Source organism: Lepidochelys kempii, chromosome 9, assembly GCF_965140285.1.
Source record: "Lepidochelys kempii isolate rLepKem1 chromosome 9, rLepKem1.hap1, whole genome shotgun sequence".
Lineage (NCBI taxonomy): Eukaryota > Metazoa > Chordata > Testudines > Cheloniidae > Lepidochelys > Lepidochelys kempii.
The window spans coordinates 56,224,693-56,246,364 of NC_136388.1; the positions used below are offsets into that span (position 1 = coordinate 56,224,693).

The following is a 21,672-nucleotide window of genomic DNA, read 5'->3' on the forward strand; positions in this document are numbered from 1 at the left end:
CTGGGGTAGCAGGGGCTCCGGGGGCTATTTAAAGGGTTGGGGCTCCAGGTGCCTCTGCCGCCTGGTCCTTTAAATAGCCGGTGGAGCCCCGCCACTTCCCCAGGGCTCCGGCGGCTATTTAAAGGGCCAGGGCAGTACAAGAGGAGAGCCCCGGGCAGCTGCTGCTACCCCAGTGTGAGGGCACTTCCTTACAGGGTGGCCTGGGACTGGCTCTGATCTCCTCAGCCTCGCCCCTTCCGTCCTAGGCCCCGCCCCTTCAGGGGCCCAGAGCTGGCCCTGGAGTACTGGTAAGTCACTGGACTTACTTTCACCCCTGCCCCCAACATACTCCCAAAATTCCAGGGCCCAGCAGGGGAGAGGCCAGGGCTCCAGGCTCCAGCTGCAGGGAGGCTCTGGGCTTCAGGCGCTGGGGGGAGAGGGGGCTTGGGGCTTTAGCCTTGTGGGGTAGAGCAGGGGTCTTGGGGCTCTAGGCTCGACTGTGTGGGAGGGTAGCTCAGGGCTCTGGGTTTCAGCTGCTGGCGGAGGAGCTCAGGGCTTGGGGCTTCTGCCATGTGGGGCACTGGACTTGGGGTTCTGGGCTCCCAGCTTTAGCCCCGCAGGGTAGGGGGACTTGAGGCTTTAGATCCACAGGACACTGGGGTGCTGGGGCTTGTGGACCCTGTGAAATGGCTCACAGAGCCCCGAGTCACAGAGGAGAACTGCTGATTTAGAGCATCTAGGAGCTGCTCTCAATTACACTGCCAGTTAAGCAGCCGGGGATCAATGTGATACAACGATGCCCTGGCACACCCCTTTCCCCAGGCCATACCCTACGCTATTACCTGCATGGGAATGTCTCCTGAGTTATCCTGGGGTAGCTAAGAGTAGGAACCAGTCTTCTTTGTTTGTTTTCCTCAAGACCCCAATTTGACTGGTTCTGGGGAAAGGTATTGTATGCCCAGATGATGGTGTGTGTGGGGGGGTAGAATTTACCACGATCACAAAGAGTCATACCGGCAGCCATGCCCAACATGTAGTTGTAAGAGTGAGGCTATCGGACAAGTGTTTACCCCACTGTTAATTAGTTCCCCCTTTGCCTGGTCCTCCTGCACCTTCCTGGCCAGCATGGAATATATGGAGTGTGTAACCGACTTGCGGAGGACTCTGTTTCACCCCAGCTGGGGAAGGCTGGCGTGTCACCTAGAGCAGCACCACAGCCAGGCTGTCAGACCCCCAGCTGCTTTTGTTCTTTATTGACTTAGCTGAGCTGTGTGTGGTTTTATTTTTCTTGTGAGACAACAGTGCAGTTGAAAGAGCACTCCCTTGACGTGAAAGCTGACTGGATAACTGCATGGGTGTTTGTGTAGGATAACTTACTCAATCAGCATGGTGGTGGAGCCAAGCCTCCCATCCAGGATTGCTTAAGCAATTGAGTGTTTAGGCAGAGCTGTGCGGTGAGGTTGCACTGTGTTAACCCACTGGTCAATGCATGTGACACAGCAGTTAGAGCTGAGCCACTGAAGAGTTGGATCTGGTGCAGCTCTTGGCTATAATAATAATAATATCTAGCTCTTATACAAGGCTTTTCTTGAGTAGATCTCAGTGCACTCTACCAAGGAGGGATCAGGATCACTATCCTCAATTTACAGATGGGGAAACTGAGGCACAGCAGTGCAGAGACTTACCCAAGGTCAGCAGCAGGCCAGTGGTAGAGCCAGGACTAGAACTCAGGTTTCCACCATGCCAGTTCCATGTGCTTCCATCCGCTTGATCACACTATAAAAGGTTGCTTTCTAGCAGCTCATGCAGTTAGCTCGGGAGCCCCCTGGTTCAGTGCTGAGTGTGTTGGCCAAGCTGGCAGCCATCACAGAGGTAGGGGCTGGTTTGGGAGTCAAACTGCAGTGGGTGTAAGATGCTTGGGATGAGCTTCCTCTGTCTGGAAGAAACATGTAACATGCTGGTCAGTGTGTGTTATGTGTCCCCATCCAGAAAGGCTGTCAGGCTGTTGTAGCCTCAAGCCAAAGAGCCTTGGCCAGGCTATAAAGGTTCATACTTTCAGCTCTGGAGGTCTCCAGGTCAATACCAGATGCATCAGCCAAGACTGCAGCTGTCACACAGCACAGTCTCCTGTCTGAGAGCTACAGAGGATGTGCATGTCCAGCAGCATCTTAACTGATGCAGCCCCTCTGTGTTTATTGCACTGGAGACCTGTCTGTTCTCTCTCATAAGGGACACTACAGTTCTTATCTGGGCAACACTTAGACTATGTCCCACTACACTCTCTGGAGCCTCAGTCAGCACAAACCAGTGGTCTGATTTATGAATGCAGAAGATACAGTTGCATCTACTTATAAGACCATGTAATGTGTTTGCATGTCCAGTAGACATGGAGCATAGCTGAGCTCTTGAATCCACATGCAAGAATTCAGGTCGGGGAACCCAGATTTGAACCAGTTTCAAGGACCTTAAAAACCCACCTCCCAGGATCAGGAGGCTTATTTTCCATCTTGGGTTCTGGGTTGGCCAAATCTCTTGAGATTCTTTGTGAGTTTGGGCCCATGGTGGTGGTGAAACCATACAATAATACTCATTGGCCCCCAGGGTTCTGATTTCAGGCCCATCTGGAGCCACTGCACCACAAGGAGAGAGTGCGTAAGAAGGGAAGCCTTCTTCAGTTTCACAGAGTCCTCTAGAGAGTCTACGAGTCCAATGTCTCCAAAGTCATAGAATCATAGAAGATTAGGGTTAGAAGAGACCTCAGGAGGTCATCTAGTCTGACCCCCTGCTCAAAGCAGGATCAACCCCAACTAAATCATCCCAGCCAGGGCTTTGTCAAGCCGGGGCCTTAAACTTCTGAAGATGGAGATTCCACCACCTCCCTAGGTAACCCATTCCAGTGATTCACCACCCTCCTAGTGAAGTAGTTTTCCTAATATCAAACCTAGACCTTCCCCACTGCAACTTGCCACCATTGCTTCTTGTTCTGTCATCTGCCACCACTGAGAACAGCCTAGCTCCATCCTCTTTGGAAGCCCTCTTCAGGTAATTGAAGGCTGCCTTCTCTTCTGCAGACTAAATAACCCCAGTTCCCTCAGCCTCTCCTCATAAGTCATGTGCTGCAGCCCCCTAATAATTGTTGTTGCCCTCTGCTGGACTCTCTAATTTGTCCACATCCTTTCTGTAATGAGGGGCCCAAAACTGGATGCAATATTCCAGATGTGGCCTCACCAGTGGCGAATAGAGGGGAATAATCACTTCCCTTGATCTGTTGGCAACGCTCCTACTAATGCAGCCCAATATGCCATTAGCCTTCTTGGCAAAAAGGGCACACTGTTGACTCATATCCAGCTTCTCATCCACTTTAATCCCCAGTTCCTTTTCTGCAGAACTGCCCCTTAGCCAGTCGGTCCCCAGCCTGTAGCGGTGCATGGGATTCTTCTATCCTAAGTGCAGGACTCTGTACTTGTCCTTGTTGAACCTCAGATTTCTTTTGGCCCAATTCTCCAATTTGCCTAGGTCACTCTGGACCCTATCCCTACCCTCCAGTGTACTACCTCTCCCTTCAGCTTAGTGTCATCCGCAAACTTGCAGAGGGTGCAATCCATCCCATCATCCAGATCATTAATGAAGATGTTGAACAAAATCGGCCCCAGGACCGACCCTTGGTGCACTCCGCTTGACACCAGCTGCCAACTAGATAGAGCTGTTGATCACTACCCATTGAGCCCTATGATCTAGCCAGCTTTCTATCCACTTTATAGTCCATTCATCCAATTCATACTTTTTTTAACTTGCTGTCAAGAATACTGTGGGAGACTGTATGAAAAAACTTTGCTAAAGTCAAGGTATATCACGTCCACCGCTTTCCCCATATCCACAGAGCCAGTTATCTCATCATAGAAGGCAATCAGGTTGGTTAGGCATGACTTGCCCTTGGTGAATCTATGTTGACTGTTCCTGATCACCTTCCTCTCCTCCAAGTCCTTCAAAATGGTTTCCTTGAGGACCTGCTCCATGATTTTTCCAGGGACTGAGGTGAGGCTGACCAGTCTATAGTTTCCCAGATTCTCCTTCTTCCCTTTTTTAAAGATGGGCACTATATTTGCCTTTTTCCAATCATCCGGCATGGCAATTGCCATGACTTTTCAAAGATAATGGCCAATGGCTCTGCAATCATAGTCATAGAATATTAATAATAGAATCACATCAGCCAACTCCCTCAGAACCCTCGGATGCATTAGATCCGGACCCATGGACTTGTCCTTGTCCAGCTTTTTAAAATAGTCCTTAACCTGTTCTTTCACTCACCTCCTCCACATACTGTGCTGCCCAGTGCAGCAGTCTGAGGGCTGACCTTGTCTGTGAAGACTGAGGCAAAAAAAAAAAAAAGCATTGAGTACTTCAGTTTTTTCCACATCACCTGTCACTATGTTGCCTCCCCCATTCAGTAAGGGTACCACACTTTCCCTGACCACCTTTTTGTTGCTAACATACCTGTAGAAACCCTTCTTGTTACCCTTCACATTGCTTGCTAGCTGCAACTCCATTTGTGCCTTGGCCTTCCTGTTTACACCTCTGCATACTCAAGCAATATTTTTATGCTCCTCCCTAGTCATCTGTCCAAGCTTCCACTTCTTGTAAGCTTCCTTTTTGAGTTTAAGCTCACCGAAGATTTCACTGTTAACCCAAGCTGGTCACCTGCCATATTTGCTATTTGTTCCTATGCCCTCAATAAGGCTTCTTTAAAATACAGCCAGCTCTCCTGGACTCCTTTCCCCCTCATATTAGCCTCCCAGGGGATCCTGCCCTTCAGTTCCATGAGGGAGTCAGTCTGCTTTTCTGAAGTCCAGGGTCTGTATTCTGCTGCTCTCCGTTCTTCTTTTTATCAGGATCCTGAACTCAACCATCTCCTGATCACCCACTTTTACTTCCCCTACCAATTCTTCCCTGTTTGTGAGCAGCAGGTTTTATGCCGTCCTACGTCTGCAAGAGAGTCCTATATCTGCTCTTTCTTGGGAGCCCAAGAACCTTCCTTAGAACCAATCTCTGCCTCGCTGGATGTAGAGCCTTGCACTGCTCCCTATATCCGGTGAATCCAAAGCAGAACAAGGTATTTCATTTACAAAACCAATACAGGGCAATCAACCCTCTTGCCCCAGCCTATCCTACCTGGTGTGAGCAGTGTGAGCAGCAGTGATGCCTGCCTGGTGTTCTTTTCTGCCTTCAGGTGTGCACAGGAATGAGCAGGCAAGGTTGGTGTGTCTTACTGTGTCCATCCCTCTCCTTCACAGAGCATGTGTGAGGGTTTGGGGCTGTTCCTCGAGATCGGCATGTCCCTTGGCTCTGAATTCTTCTGGGGGAGTTCCCCTAGGTGCCCCTATGGGGGTGGGCTGAGCATGTGGGGAGCGCATGTTGTTGGGTTTGCTCTCTTTGCCTTTGTATGCTCGAGTGTCTTGTTTTTAACTGATCCCCTGGGCAACACTTAATTTACTGCAACCTCAGGTTAAATTAATTGAGCAACTGGGCCCCCTCTCAGCTAGGGCGCCACTATCTAGGTGCTGATCCAAGGCCCCTGGATGTCCTTAAAGGGGTTCCAGAGAGAGCAGCGAGCTAAGCTTTGGAGCTAATAGGTTTCCAGGGCTGACACTCCCCTCCCCAGGCCAGCCAGAAAACCCCTGAAGAGAGTGAGCAGGGCAGGGGCGGATTCTGCCAGGAAAGTTTCATGAAGTCCCCCTGCTGTTCCCCTCCTCTCCCTGGCTTTTCTGCAAGAGGGAGTGATCGAGGCAAGAAAAATTATTGCCTAATTCAATTGATACATACACACAAGTAACAAGCATAGATCTCGCTCTCATGCAGACGCACACACCACCGCCCTCCACCCCCCAGTCATAAGGTTAAGATAAAACATCAGCCAGTCTCTCAGCGAGTTATCAATGTTTGCTTCCCTCTTATGACAGCACCAAAGTCAGTTTACTCTGCTCCTGATGTTTTTAAAAGGAGGGTGAAGGCTGAGCAGACTGCATTGCACTAGGCTATGTTTGGGAAAATCTTGTGTAAGCTGCTGATAACATGCAGCAGCACAGAGACCATGCAATGGTCACACTCTGATGGGACAGTTGTGCAAGGGGCTTTGTGTACTCAGAAGGCATGGTGGAAATTTTTCCAGCAGAACTGTGCATTTGGTGGAAAATTAGGTTTTTAACTAAAAAATGTGCATGGAAAAAGTCTTCTTCTCAAGGAAAACCTGAACTTTTCAACCTCCCCCTCAGGGGTTCAGTGTTGTGATGAAAAGGTGACAATATCCACTTGAAAAAAACCCAGAGGCTGACTGGGACTAGAATTCAGATCTTCTGAATCCCAAGCCAGTGTTCTAGCCATTAGGCAACACTGCCTTTGGCACCATGGAGCACTTCATCTTCCTGGAAACACTCCATTTCTGAGGCTGCAGAGCTTGCACTTTCCTGCTTCTCCTACTGCTTATCTGCAGATCCTGTGGTACCTCCCTTAGCAGTACCTCCCCTCCTCCCTCTGTCATTGTCCTTGGCCCTCTCCACCCCATGAAACTTAAGCACCAACCACATGGTTCAGCTAGGAAAGTTTTGTGTTGGTGACCCTCAGTCCTACCTTCCTGTCCTTAACCAGGCACCCTCTCTTCAGCCTGAGAGAAATAGTCTCTGTTCAGACCCTCTGTAACCCCTCCCACTCTCCCTCCACAACATGTCCAAACCCCACCCATTCCTTTCTGTTCCACAGGTAAGCCCCTTGTCTGGGCCTTGGTCACCTAGAGCCTTAGCCACTGTAGCCACTTCCTTCCCAAGCCTCGCTGTGTCCCACGACAGCCCATCCCAAGCCTGTACCATGTTTGATTGAGGCCACACTCAGGGATTCACTGCCAGGTGACTGAAGCAGAGGAGAGATGAGTGACAGAGTTGCCTGAATTCTGCAGAATGGGAGTGAGGGGCAAGAGGATGGGATCCACGAGATTGAAGAGCTGGCCCAGTCTGACTTTTGGTGCTCCTGAAATGTATCTTCTTAGATGGTGGCCTTGTTTCCCTCCTTTGCTGGTACCCCCTTCCCCCAGCCCTGGTTATGCTCGTGGCATTTGATTTCTTGGGCTGAGATTCCCTTCTGGAGCCCCTCTAGGTCTCATTAGCTGATTGGTTTTGGCTCTGATAGGAGGACAGCACTTGTAGTACGTGCCCCCGGGTGGAATGTGTTCAGACGTCAGGGTGAGGTAGTGGTGAGCAGTCTCTATAGTGAGTGGCGCCCCTTTCTGGCGAGCTTCTCTGATGATGGGCGGGGCTTGAGCAGAGGAGAGGTGGAGGATGTGGCAGGGCACCCTGTTAGGAGAGAGCATGAGACCGTTATCTTGCTGGCTGGGCAGCTCCCAGGCCAGTGACTTCACTCATCTCGTGATGATTGAGAGCAGAGCTGCAGTGTCACCACTAGAGGGGCCTGTGGGTTACGGGGAGGGCTAGTGGCCTTGTTCATGACTTAGCCACTGTCCTCAGTCTCATTGATGAGCTGGCAACACAAGTGGTAATTAGTGACCCCCAGCTGGGTCTCCTGGGGCTTAAAGAGAGACTGACCCCAGCTGTGGTGGTGAAGCACCAGAGCTAAGGAGGAGGGTCCTCTCTGGTAAGAGCCTGCAGAAGCCAGCATGAGAGCCACACAAGGAGCAGAGGGGAGCCCCAAGCTAGGGTGTGTGAGGCTGAGGGAATAGAGGAGACACCCAGGAGGCATGTGAGTTAGAAGAGAAGCTCTGCAGCAGGGAGATCCGTGGGGAAAGGAGGCAGAAGAACCCTGCAGGAGAAGCTCTGCAGGGCCAGGAGACGAGGCCAACACTGCATCTGGGCTGGAGGGGGTGCCTGAGAGGTAAGGACACACACTTATGCCAAATCACCACACCTATGAGATTGGGGGGAGGGGGGGGTCCACTGGCTTCCCTGCTGGAGAGGAAGCCTGGGTGTGTGTGAGCCTTTCTGCCCAGTGACAGGTTGTCCTCGGTTTACATTGCCACAGCTCTCTTGGCACGGACAGGGGCCTCACACCCTTTTGTGCAATGAAAGCAGAGAGCCAGATGGTGGGAGGGAGGGCTACAGAGAATGACTTTCTGGAGGTCAAAGGTCACTTCTGTTAAAGCTCATGTGTCTCCTCCCTGCTTCCCAGCCCCCAGGAGAACGGTTCCTTACTTATACTAGAGGCAGAGATCAGGGATGGTCTGGACGGCCTCCACTTCCATTGCATCAGGGCAGGAGTCCAGGAGTGCCCTGTACTCTGTGGGGTCTGCACAGACGCCAGAGAAGGAAATAGAGTCAGGTTTGCATCCTGAGGTGCAGAAGGTTTGTGCCTAAGGGACATAGTGATGTGCTCCTGGACTCCATGGGCTATTTACACCAGCGGAGGAGCTGACCCCAGAAGCGTACAGAGTAGCTAACTGCCTAGCAAGGGTTACAGCTAGGGGAGTTTTATTCCGTGACTCCCCTCTCAATAGGCTCTTGCTTGCAACATTCATCGGTGTTGTGGGGTGTCTGTGTGTGCCCTGCCCATTCATTGCCATGTGCAGATCTTGGAGGCTGACATGGGGGAATTCCTCCACTCCACTTGCAATCAGGGAGCATTTAAAGCCTGGGACTCCAGCCTGCAGCATGGACAGGAGCTCATCCTAAAGCAGGCAACAGAAGGGATGCACTCAGGTTATCAGACACCTGGTTCAGCCAGCCCTTCTGGATGGCTCCAGCTATGAGAGCCACATTTAAGCAAAATATGCCAAAGGATGAGCACCTAAACTACTGTCCATATGCCCCACGAGGCATCATCCTAGCCAATAACTCAGTATGTATATGGGTCAGTTCTGCTCCACAATGGATAGGGTCATCAGTTTCTTCATAGAATCATAGAATATCAGGGTTGGAAGGGACCCCAGAAGGTCATCTAGTCCAACCCCCTGCTCAAAGCAGGACCAATTCCCAGTTAAATCATCCCAGCCAGGGCTTTGTCAAGCCTGACCTTAAAAACCTCTAAGGAAGGAGATTCTACCACCTCCCTAGGTAACGCATTCCAGTGTTTCACCACCCTCTTAGTGAAAAAGTTTTTCCTAATATCCAATCTAAACCTCCCCCACTGCAACTTGAGACCATTACTCCTCGTTCTGTCATCTGCTACCATTGAGAACAGTCTAGAGCCATCCTCTTTGGAACCCCCTTTCAGGTAGTTGAAAGCAGCTATCAAATCCCCCCTCATTCTTCTCTTCTGCAGGCTAAACAATCCCAGCTCCCTCAGCCTCTCCTCATAAGTCATGTGTTCCAGTCCCCTAATCATTTTTGTTGCCCTTCGCTGGACTCTCTCCAATTTATCCACATCCTTCTTGAAGTGTGGGGCCCAAAACTGGACACAGTACTCCAGATGAGGCCTCACCAATGTCGAATAGAGGGGAACGATCACGTCCCTCGATCTGCTCGCTATGCCCCTACTTATACATCCCAAAATGCCATTGGCCTTCTTCAACATTTACCTCCGCAGAAAGTCAAATTCCAGTAGACTTTGAAGGTCAAGATGCCCCTCAGTAGACAAACCCTTCATTTCAACAGATCAAAGCTGTGTTTGTGCTAGTGGTTACCCAACAACTTTGCTCAGCTAATGCCCACTAATCTCTGACCCCATGCTAGGACAATGGGATTCTATGGTTATTATGATATTTGCTGCCCCATTGCTAATAGATTGGACCAATACAAACCTCCCAACATCTGCAAGCTGGCCCAGCCCAGACACCTCTTCTAACAGCAGCAGGGAATGGGATTCTCTCATCAGCCTCACAGGAGCCAGGGCCAAACCTTGGCCTCATTGAAGTCAATGGGAGCCTTGCCAGTGGATGCAGATTCGTTAGTAGCATCCCTGGGACATTGTTCTGTGTCCCTTCCCCAGTGTGGTTATACAGATCAGCTGAGTGGGAGGTATGTTCAGCATTATTGACTGAATCATTCACCAAGACTTTGTTGGACTGATCAGTTTCCTCTGCTTTATTTTGCAGTTTGCATTGACTGTGCAGCATTTTTTTTAGTGACTTGCAGCCAGGTTTCCAGAAGCACTAAGCATGTTGGCTCCCTGCACTGAAACTCCCCAGAGAGGAGGTGAGACCTGGGTATCTGCCCTTGCCCCTATTCCAGCTGGTACTTCATGCTGTTGCATTTGCTGAATAACACCCACTGACATGGTTTCCAGGGACGACTCCACCCCAGAAGGCTACATCCACACGGCACTGCCCTTCGGCAGACTGCAGCTTGTCAAAGTTTGCCAGAGCTGTGGCTGGGGGAAGACAGCTCCTGGAGGGCATAGAGAGACAGCAGCTTAGCTAGGCCCAAACCCCTTCCTTGACTGGAAGGGAGAATGCTACAGAGATGTAGGGAAAGAGTGCATGAGGAATGCAGGATGAGGAGAGCTGGGTAGACAGCGGCCTAGCTAGCTCCCATAGAGGATCATAGGCAGATCTCATTTTCCAGTGTGGCGCTGGGAGCAAAAGTGTGTAATATAGCGGGATGGGAGTAGACAGAGGATGATTAAGACAAAGTGGGGACCAGAGCTACCAACACTTTGGTGCTCCCCTAGAATCATAGAATATCAGGGTTGGAAGGGACCCCTGAAGGTCATCTAGTCCAACCCCCTGCTCGAAGCAGGACCAATTCCCAGTTAAATCATCCGAGCCAGGGCTTTGTCAAGCCTGACCTTAAAAACCTCTAAGGAAGGAGATTCTACCACCTCCCTAGGTAACGCATTCCAGTGTTTCACCACCCTCTTAGTGAAAAAGTTTTTCCTAATATCCAATCTAAACCTCCCCCACTGCAACTTGAGACCATTACTCCTCGTTCTGTCATCTGCTACCATTGAGAACAGTCTAGAGCCATCCTCTTTGGAACCCCCTTTCAGGTAGTTGAAGGATGCTATCAAATCCCCCCTCATTCTTCTCTTCTGCAGACTAAAAAATCCCAGCTCCCTCAGCCTCTCCTCATAAAAGTCATGTGTTCTAGACCCCTAATCATTTTTGTTGCCCTTCTCTGGACTCTCTCCAATTTATCCACATCCTTCTTGTAGTGTGGGGCCCAAAACTGGACACAGTACTCCAGATGAGGCCTCACCAATGTCGAATAGAGGGGAACGATCACGTCCCTCGATCTGCTGGCAACGCCCCTACTTATACATCCCAAAATGCCATTGGCCTTCTTGGCAACAAGGGCACACTGCTGACTCATATCCAGCTTCTCGTCCACTGTCACCCCTAGGTCCTTTTCCACAGAACTGCTGCCTAGCCATTCAGTCCCTAGTCTGTAGCGGTGCAATGGATTCTTCCATCCTAAGTGCAGGACCCTGCACTTATCCTTATTGAACCTCATCAGATTTCTTTTGGCCCAATCCTCCAATTTGTCTAGGTCCTTCTGTATCCTATCCCTCCCCTCCAGCGTATCTACCACTCCTCCCAGTTTAGTATCATCCGCAAATTTGCTGAGAGTGCAATCCACACCATCCTCCAGATCATTTATGAAGATATTGAACAAAACCGGCCCCAGGACCGACCCTTGGGGCACTCCACTTGATACCGGCTGCCAACTAGACATGGAGCCATTGATCACTACCCATGGAGCCCGACAATCTAGCCAGCTTTCTACCCACCTTATAGTGCATTCATCCAGCCCATACTTCCTTAACTTGCTGACAAGAATACTGTGGGCGACAGTGTCAAAAGCTTTGCTAAAGTCAAGAAACAATACATCCACTGCTTTCCCTTCATCCACAGAACCAGTAATCTCATCATAAAAGGCGATTAGATTAGTGAGGCATGACCTTCCCTTGGTGAATCCATGCTGGCTGTTCCTGATCACTTTCCTCTCATGCAAGTGCTTCAGGATTGATTCTTTGAGGACCTGCTCCATGATTTTTCCAGGGACTGAGGTGAGGCTGACTGTCCTGTAGTTCCCAGGATCCTCCTTCTTCCCTTTTTTAAAGATTGGCACTACATTAGCCTTTTTCCAGTCATCCGGGACTTCCCCAGTTCGCCACGAGTTTTCAAAGATAATGGCCAATGGCTCTGCAATCACAGCCGCCAATTCCTTCAGCACTCTCGGATGCAACTCATCCGGCCCCATGGACTTGTGCACATCCAACTTTTCTAAATAGTCCCTAACCACCTCTATCTCCACAGAGGGCTGGCCATCTCTTCCCCATTTTGTGATGCCCAGCGCAGCAGTCTGGGAGCTGACCTTGTTAGTGAAGACAGAGGCAAAAAAAGCATTGAGTACATTAGCTTTTTCCACATCCTCTGTCACTAGGTTGCCTCCCTCATTCAGTAAGGGGCCCACGCTTTCCTTGGCTTTCTTCTTGTTGCCAACATACCTGAAGAAACCCTTCTTGTTACTCGTGACATCTCTTGCTATCTGCAGCTCCAGGTGCTATTTGGCCCTCCTGATATCATTCCTACATGCCCGAGCAATATTTTTATATTCTTCCCTGGTCATTTGTCCAACCTTACACTTCTTGTAAGCTTCTTTTTTATGTTTAAGATCCGCTAGGATTTCATTATTAAGCCAAGCTGGTCGCCTGCCATATTTATATTCTTTCGACTCATCGGGATGGTTTGTCCCTGTAACCTCAACAGGGACACTCGTCCCCACCAGACACTACCTCGAAAGCCCTTAGCCCCTACAAATGGATTATACTTCCTAGTCCCCTGCCAATGGCAAGCCCCTTTATGTTCTCATCCCCTGTAGATGGTCTCCTTCTGCTATCGGGACCCTCCCTGCCTGGATCCCTGCTTCCCCTAGTTCAGCCTTGGGATGGACATCAGAATGAGGATCTTTGCCCTCCTCTCAGAATAAACTTCTCCAGAGTGTGAAGTCCTGAGGGTACTAGCTGTGGCCAGCAGAGAGCACTATTGGACCACATTTGTCATTCAGGAGCTGGGCCCAGTGGCAGCACTTGCTGGGAGCAGGCAAATTTGGATGCAGTTTATTTCCCTGAATGCAGCCGATGAAGTGAGCTGTAGCTCACGAAAGCTTATGCTCAAATAAATTTGTTAGTCTCTAAGGTGCCACAAGTACTCCTTTACTTTTATTTCCCTTGCAATTCTGAGCTGCAGTTTGTAGAGGGTTTGTCCTGCGTGCCAAGCTCCGTGGGGTGGCAGAGAATAGCTTCACCCAGCAGCACGAGCCACAAAGGAACTTTCCCCCAGCAAAGGCTAGGCTTTCCCTGACCTGGCAGGAGTTTAACAAATAGCATACACCCATTGAGCTCCCATTCTTTTGTCACCCCACACCCTTCACAGACAGAATAACTCAGCAGCATTGCAGAGGGAAAGGGCAACCAGAACAGCACATGTTCAACACCTGCAAAGAGTGGGCTAAAGTCTTGGGGCCAGATAGTCAGCTGGTGTAAATTTGCTTAGGTTCGTCCTTTATATCAACGGAGGGTCTGCCCCATTCTGTAGGGGGCCCTGATCCACCTCCCGTTGCAGGTGATGAAAAGATGCCCATAGATTTCAATGGGAGATGGTATGGGCCTAACTATCCACATGGAGAACAGGTGGGTCTCCAAGACCCATCAAACCCAGTGTAATGCACAGTGAGGAGCCACTTCACTCGCCGCTCCATCCTTCCCTTTACAAAGGTCATGCTATCATTGTATAGGCCCCTTCCAATGCATGGCAACAAGGAGGTAACCCATAGGTGCGTGTGGTAATGCTGCTCCCTCCCTGCCTTCGGTACCGTACAGTGGCATAGCCACCAGGGTTGTGACGCCTCCTGCAGCAGCAGCCTTGGTTGCAGAAGAGTAACCCTCTGAGGCCGTGTGCCCTGGCTCACATGTGTGGACATGAGGGTCTATGATCCCGGGCATCACTACCAGATCGCCGACGTCCAGCACCTGCGGGGAGAAAGGAACGCATGGACAATCCCGGGGGAGGGAGGTCATGTTAGAATCCACTCAGCCCGCATCAACATTGTTATTACCACTGAAAAGGCCCAATGTCCCTGGGTGGCTGGTCCTTTATGGGGAGATGGGTTCAGCCCCAGCCACTCTCCTGGGGGGAGGAGAGATGAGGTAAGCCATATGACCCAGTCAGGCCTTGAGGGTAGATAGGGATTTTCTGGATGGAGCCGAGGATGAGCCAAAGTCTCCTGCAGGAGTCCCAGAGAGATTTAGAAGGAGAGGCTGCTGGCTGGGTACTGTGAGCTGGCAGGCAGCATGTGCCTCAGCAGAGCTGTCTGGAAGTCTTTCAAGACTTTGTTGCCCCCCATGATGGAGCTGCTGGAGGGCAAGGAGAAGCACAGAAGTAGCTCTGGCAGGAGGGTGGTGGAGTCCCTTAGCAACGCAGGAAGGCTTTGGGAGTGGAGGCCGGGCTTCAAGGGTGTGGTGCAGACCTGGCAAAGCAAATACAAACTGAGCTGGGTCACTGAGGGTGCATTTTAAGCACTGTTACTACAGCAGCTGCCCCCAGATTATGATTACTGCTCCCCCCCCCCCCCCACACACACACACACAAACACACACACTCTTCAGGTGGTGCTAGAAGTGGCCTGAAAGGAGAGGGCTGCTGGAAGCTGTACAGTCACAATAAATCAGACTCCAGAAGAGGAACTTTTTATATTGAGTACTCTAGACTATGGAAAGTCATGGGGAGGCCCAGGAGGGGGAATGTGGGGTGCCTGAAGGGCCACCCTTTACCATGAAGGGGTGCTCTAGAGGTGATGTCCCTGCTACATCCAGTTTCTTGCATACAGGTTAGAATCCTGCAGTGGGACTGGGTGGGATCCTGTGGATCCCAGGACTGCTGCCATAACAGTGGGAGCAGGTAAAATGTACTTTGTTGTGGTCAGGAGTGGGTGGGGAATAAAATCCAGTCTGTGGAGATTTGCAAGAAAACACTAACTCTATCACCTTGTCCTGTATAGAATTTGAGCAATACAAAGCAAGTTTCTCTTTTTAAAATAAAAATTTTAATACTTTAAGCAAGGGATAGAAAGATTTGATGTCTATTATAACAGAAGTTAAAATATTTCTACACGGTGGGGCAAGACAGCCAATGTTAGTATAGTGGATTCGGAGCATTTCTTGGCAGGGGGCCACTGAGGTCCCCAATAGTAGCCCAGGAAGGTGGTAGAGGAGGGAAGCAGGGGAGGGGTCTGGGTTTGCACCTCACTCTGAGCCCCAGCCCCTCTCAACCCCTGAGAGTTCTTACCCACTTCTCCCTTGTGTGGGGAACCTTCAGTCCTTAGATGCTGGGAGAGGAAGTCTCCCTCACTTCAGTGCTCTGATTTTTCAACTCTTACAACACACCTTCCAACTCCAGTCCCCAGCTGCCTGAAGCAGGGGGGTTTTATTAGGTTCCTGACAGGGCTTAATTGACTACAGGTGCTCAAATTAACCTGTAGCAACCCTCCCTAGTCTACAGGGAACCATGCCTTAATTAGCCTAGGGCTTATATATTTCCCCTCTAGCACTGCTCCCTGGCCCTCCTGTATCACTATGGTTTAAGCAAGATTTCTTTTATTCTTTTAGTGGTAAAATTGTCATTTTAGTAATATGAGAGAATCTGTCGTTTTTGCAGGTGGAGGTGAGATAAAAATGCAAGAAACTATGTGGGAGTGGGTGGGAGTGTATTACGGGGCGGGATGGGATCAGCATTTTAAAAATAGTCCCATGCAGGGCTCTGTTGCAGACTGTCACCATCAGGAAGTGACTTCCAGAGCAATGGGAAGATGTGGATTTCCCAGTGGTTACCATGAATACCTCCGACAGATGTACTAGGCCAATGAGGTAGTAAATGTTCTAAAGTTCATCTACACCCAGGTACAATTCCTACAGACTGTCAAAACAGCTCCCTAATCTCAGACATGCTAGTCTGAGGGTCCCAGTTAATAAACTATTTACTTTGCTATTCTTTTCATGTCTCCAGTTTGCTCCTGTGCACTAGATCCTGCTAAGATCTTTCAATCAGGTATTAAAAATATGCCAAACAGATTTGATGGCTGACTTCACATGTTCATGTCTCTGATACCAAGGGCCAAACTTGCAAAAGGGTGTTCTTCCTATTGTGCGTAAAATTTGCCCTGGCCAAGTTTGCACCTCTAATTTAGAGGTGCAAGTGCTCAGATGTGCACCTTCAGTTCATCTAAGAAGTGTAACATTGTAGGTTCAAATTGCACCTACAGAATGGGAGGCTTGGCTTCAGCCTGTTTGAAAATACACTGTTAAGGAGGACCAGAGGCAACCTGTGCCTGCCGATAGTGGGGGGGCGGATTGAGGGCAGGCGGCTTCAGCAGTGTGACTGAGCATGCTCAGTACAAGCCAAGCAGCAAATCTGGGGGGAGAAGGACCCTGTCCCCTCTGAGGAGGATTTCACCTCTGAACGCTCTAGCACTTATCTGACAGAATAGAGGTGATCTTGATGAGCTGGGCCCAGCTGGTTTGCCCATGCTGTGAACTTCACCATAGCTGTGTGTGGGTGTGATTTTTGTGTCTCTTTCAGACCCATGATTCTGATTCAGGCCAATCTCTAGGCCAGATCCTCCACTGGTGTAAACTGGCATAGCCCATTGACTTAAACAGTGCTACACTAACTTATACCATCTGGGGATCTAGCCCAAAGTAATCAAGTTTTCTGGCTTCCCTCTCCTTATCCAGACACTGGTAAGCATCTGTTTTCCCCCATTACACATACCTGAAATTGTGATAACGGAGCACAGCTAGGGTATTTACTAAAAATGTTAGTGGGAACTTTAAAGGAAATGTGTCCTGGCCAGCCACTCTGGTATCTGAAAGCCCTGGCTCACTACGGTAAGAGTCAGCACTGAGGTAAAGAAAGAACAGCTTGATTACTCTCAGTGATGCCAGTTGAACTCTGGAGTAGTTCCATTCAAATGTGTGGAGTTACTCTCAGGTCACGGAGGTCACAGGCTAGCCATCTATGTGGAACTAATAAAATGGCCCAGCATCTTGCCTACAGTTAGGGATGGGTACTTAAGAGGCTGCCACTACATTATTTGTGCCAAGTTCCAGGGGCCTGATCTCACTTCCACCAGTATAATCCACTGGGTTAGACCCTTATGGTGTAAATCTGTCTGAAGTCTTTGGAGTCTGTGGATTCACCTGAGAATCTGCCTCAAGATTTCATTTTTTGTATTAATTTTTAAATGCAACTACTCTGTCCCTGATAGCTGTTCCTTCTAACGTCTCTCTAATCTTTGATACATGTAGATTTGGGACCAGATTCTTAACTGCTGCAAATCAGCAAAGCTGCCTCTGGTCCTTGAATTCTAGAGCTGATGAATATGAGACTGGCCAGAGCCAGCTGTCCTCCCCTTCCAGCTTTCTGGCCTGGATTAGCCCTGCTAAACCATTGCTAGCTTTGAGCAGTGGGCAGTAGACCATGGGATCCCCTTCTGAAGCTAGGCTTGATGAAAGGAGATGCCTGGCAAACTTCTGCCAACACGCCTCATTCTTTGTAACAACCTGCAGCTGTGGGTCCCTTGCTGCTCCTCTCCTGAGCCGAGATGTAGTTTAATAACTTATCAAGTGGTCAGGAGTACTGTGACAAAGCAGAGGGATGGGAGTGGTCCATCCCTTGTTTAAAAAGCTGACTGTCAACAGCAGAGCCACGTGAGTCACATTTTCCACCTGAATAAAAACTTAGCATTGGCTGTGCTGACAGCCTTCCGGGATTTGCTTTCAAGAAGCATCCCCAGGGAGCTAGTTGGCTGGAGGGAGCACACAGGGCAATGGGCCATTATTTGAAGAAGGCAAATCTTCAACTTGAAAATGCAAGAATTCATACTGGACACCTAACTCTATAAGTTACTCCAGCAATCAGGAGCCAAACATACCATGTGACCTTCATGTCCAATCAAAACAGCTCACATTTCTAATATGAAGTCGAAGATACAGTGACCTGCCTGCGAACTCTCTGCAGTGCAAGGGACCTGGTGAGAATAACTAACCAGGCTGAGCAAATCGTAAGCTGCTTGCACACAGACTGGGAACAGGAAAAGAAGTTCAGAATTACCATCTCTGCTCCACCAGCAGCAGGTCCTTGGGGAAGGGTCACTGGGCTGCTGGCTGGAATTGCAACCCCAAGGGCACTGCTGTTAGATGGGGCAGAGCCCACATTAATGGCATGAGCTGTTTGCTTTCCTCACCATCCCACTCTGACATTGTAGCCAGAGGATCTAATGCTCCACTCTCCACCTGAAGTCAGTGGAGTCTCAATGGCAGAAAGCTGGTGCACGGGAGTGGAGAAGCAGGCCCCATCTAAGTAATAGGAGGTGGCAGAATGTTTCACACTATGGGCTCCTTTCTGACCTCCCATCGTTGAGCTCTGGCATTCGGCAAAGGAGTCCCCTCTAGATATCCCTGGACCATGGGTTTCAGTGAGGCCTGCTGGCAGCCCCATCACACAGCACAAACACAGGGAGAGATGTAGAGTTATGTGCCCCAGCCTATAGCAACTTGGCAAAAAGGACAATGGCCCCACACCAAGTTCTGCAGCACATGTGATTAGCTGGAAGGTACCCCAGGCAAGCGTTGGGTCAGAGCTAGGTCAGGGGTGGCCAACCTGAGCCTGAGAAGGAGCCAGAATTTACCAATGTACATTGCCAAAGAGCCACAATAATATGTCAGCAGCCCTCCATCAGCTCCCCCTGCCCCGCTTCCAGCGCCTCCTACCCACTGGCAGCCCCGCCGATCAATGCCTCCCCATCCCTCCCCGCACCTCCCGATCAGCTGTTTCATGGCATGCAGGAGGCTCGGGGAGGTACGAGGGCATGGCAGGCTCGGGGAGGGGGCAGAAAGAGGTGGAGTGGGGGCAGGGCCTGTGGCAGAGCCAGGGGTTGAGCAGTGAGCACCCCCCAGCACGTTGGAAAGTTAGTGCCTGTAGCTCCACCCCCGGAGTCGGTGCCTATAAAAGGAGCCGCATATTAACTTCTGAAGAGTCACATGTGGCTCCGGAGCCACAGGCTGGTCACCCCTGAGCTAGGTATTATTATTATTATTGGTATAGCTGGTCATGCAAACCCAGCACAGCCTTCCCCCAGGGTTGTTTCCTCAATACCAGTTCATCTAGCACTTTGGCCCAAACTTGCCTTCTCTCCGCTGACAAGAGCCTGGCTCCTCTTGGGCAGAATGTCAGTTATCTTGTCGTTGCAGATGATGATTTCAGCCGGGCAGATGGTATTATCCAGCACAACCCTGTTACTTCTCACAGCCGTGACCTCTGACCCCACCTCCACTCTGGCTGCCCCTTAGTAGGATGGGTAAGAGAAAGGGAGCACACTTAGAATCCAAGGACATAGTGTAGTTAAGGAGAAGACCAAGCAGTTGGACTCTTTGGTGTTTAAGAGAAGTAAATTGACAGTGGAATATTGTTGTTGTGAGCAGGCTGGAGAGAAGGGAGCTGCTCCCAAAGTAAGCCATTTTGTGAGGGCATCTTGATAAAACACAATTCGATTCCCTCCTCTGCCTGCTTATGGTCTTTATTGTCAGATCAGAGCCCAGAGGTCCAACATGAGCTGGAGATCTCATGGAGCTAGGCCCGGAACATATACAGAGTCAGAGACTGTCCCTGTCCCCACAACTTACCATCTCCATAGACCAGAAAGGCACAGGGGTGGGGGGGACGGCAGGGGAGGGAGGCGCATTATTACTGTTGTATGGATGGGAAGCTATAGAGAGCGAGTGACTTGCGAAAGGTCACCTAATAAGCCAGGCAGACCCTGAACTGAGCCAGCACTCTGAGGCTAGTGCTTGAAGCCCAAGCACCCTTCCTCTCTAAAGTTCTGCTCTCTGCGCACCTGTACCCCCAGCATAGCCCCAAACATCCAGCATCCAAACATCTAAGTGGTGCTTGTTAATTCCTTCCTACATCTACAGCTCGGTCTTGCTCCAGTGAAATCAGTGGGAGCTTTGCTATTGATTTTAATAGTAGCAGAATTTGGCCCCACCCCTTTACAGTTGCAGATTTCCCCCTCGCTTTCCTTGTGAAGTGTTTTTCTTTTATGGGTGTGTGCGTATGCAGATGTGTGTGTGTGTGTGTCAGTTCAGGCCCTTATTCAATGGAGACCACCTCCTCCATCCCCCAGGAAACAGTATTTGAAGCCTTCCCATCCCATTGCACTGCTGCTGGGGGTTCTCACCCCCATCCACTTGCTAACTGCATGTGGAACCCAAGACAACAGCTCAAGCGGCCTATGACATAGAGACCTCTCCTCCTAGTGCTCAGTGGGTGTGGTTGGCAGTTTGAGGAGCTAAGACTGGCTACCACACCAGCTCAGAAGCAAGGACAGGGAACCACGAGAGACCAGCGGGGGTTGGCTAATGTTCAAAGGGATTGATGAGGCCCAGCTCCCTGACCAGAATGTTCACTGGCAGTTTAACTCTGTGGAATTGCTGCTTTTAACCCTGCGAACAGAGCCCTACCGGAGGAGGATTTCTGCCAGCTAGTCCTAAGTGTTCTTTCACCTGGAGGTTGGATCTGTTCCTTACTCACCTGTTTGGGAGGCTTCCCCATGTTTTGTAGACATCCTACGCTGGCACGTGCTCTGCCTTTCTACCTGGCACCTCCTCAGTATTGATTCCACTTCCCTGTCTTACGCTTGCGAATGGCTCCTCTGTCAGTGAAGCTCTGGAGCAGGGGAAACTTTCCAAATGACCCCAGTGGGGATTTTCCTCACTCCCTCAGCAGGGATGGGATAGTTAATGTTTGATGAGCTCTGAGCTTTGCAAACAGACAGCCACTTTTACCCAGTGCAGGCCAAGTATTTCCATGGCTTTGACCTTTGAACTCATTTATTTTGTTTCATTTCTTAGCATAACTTTAGTGCTGTGGCAAGCCACTGAACTGATGACAGTGCAACAAGGGACAAGTGCCAGCTTCCTCCCAGCCCAGCCAGTGAGCTTTGGGCACGTTGTGGGAGGAGCACCTCCAGGAGTGCTTCAGCCTTGCTGCTTATCCATGTCTTTCATTGTACATTCTTTGGAGATGGCTACAGTGGGTTATGTGAATCTGAACTTTCTGAGATCAAGTTCTTGCTTAGATTGTCAGCGCTCTGGGGCAGGGACTCTTCTGTGTTTGTCCAACACCTCGCACACCGGGCTCCTGGGCTATGGCTGAGGTTCCTATGTACTACTACAATAGAATCATAGAATCATAGAATATCAGGGTTGGAAGGGACCCCAGAAGGTCATCTAGTCCAACCCCCTGCTCGAAGCAGGACCAATTCCCAGTTAAATCATCCCAGCCAGGGCTTTGTCAAGCCTGACCTTAAAAACCCCTAAGGAAGGAGATTCTACCACCTCCCTAGGTAACGCATTCCAGTGTTTCACCACCCTCTTAGTGAAAAAGATTTTCCTAATATCCAATCTAAACCTCTCCCACTGCAACTTGAGACCATTACTCCTCGTTCTGTCATCTGCTACCATTGAGAACAGTCTAGAGCCATCCTCTTTGGAACCTCCTTTCAGGTAGTTGAAAGCAGCTATCAAATCCCCCCTCATTCTTCTCTTCTGCAGGCTAAACAATCCCAGCTCCCTCAGCCTCTCCTCATAACTCATGTGTTCCAGTCCCCTAATCATTTTTGTTGCCCTTCGCTGGACTCTCTCCAATTTATCCACATCCTTCTTGAAGTGTGGGGCCCAAAACTGGACACAGTACTCCAG

The 21,672-nt window shown here is 50.1% G+C and overlaps 1 protein-coding gene across 1 annotated transcript; it reads right to left on the reverse strand.

Annotated features, from left to right (window-relative positions):
• Window positions 1–1,670: 1,670 nt before the first annotated feature.
• Window positions 1,671–20,670, reverse strand: LOC140916810 (allantoinase, mitochondrial-like). Its single transcript, XM_073358698.1, is given in 9 exon segments — window positions 1,671–1,915; window positions 4,288–4,347; window positions 5,149–7,319; window positions 8,172–8,329; window positions 8,435–8,644; window positions 10,190–10,301; window positions 13,736–13,887; window positions 19,101–19,258; window positions 20,504–20,670. Coding segments are annotated over 7 exon segments (1,077 nt in total). The 5' UTR covers window positions 20,538–20,670; the 3' UTR covers window positions 1,671–1,915; window positions 4,288–4,347; window positions 5,149–7,066.
• Between the last annotated feature and the right edge of the window lie 1,002 nt (window positions 20,671–21,672).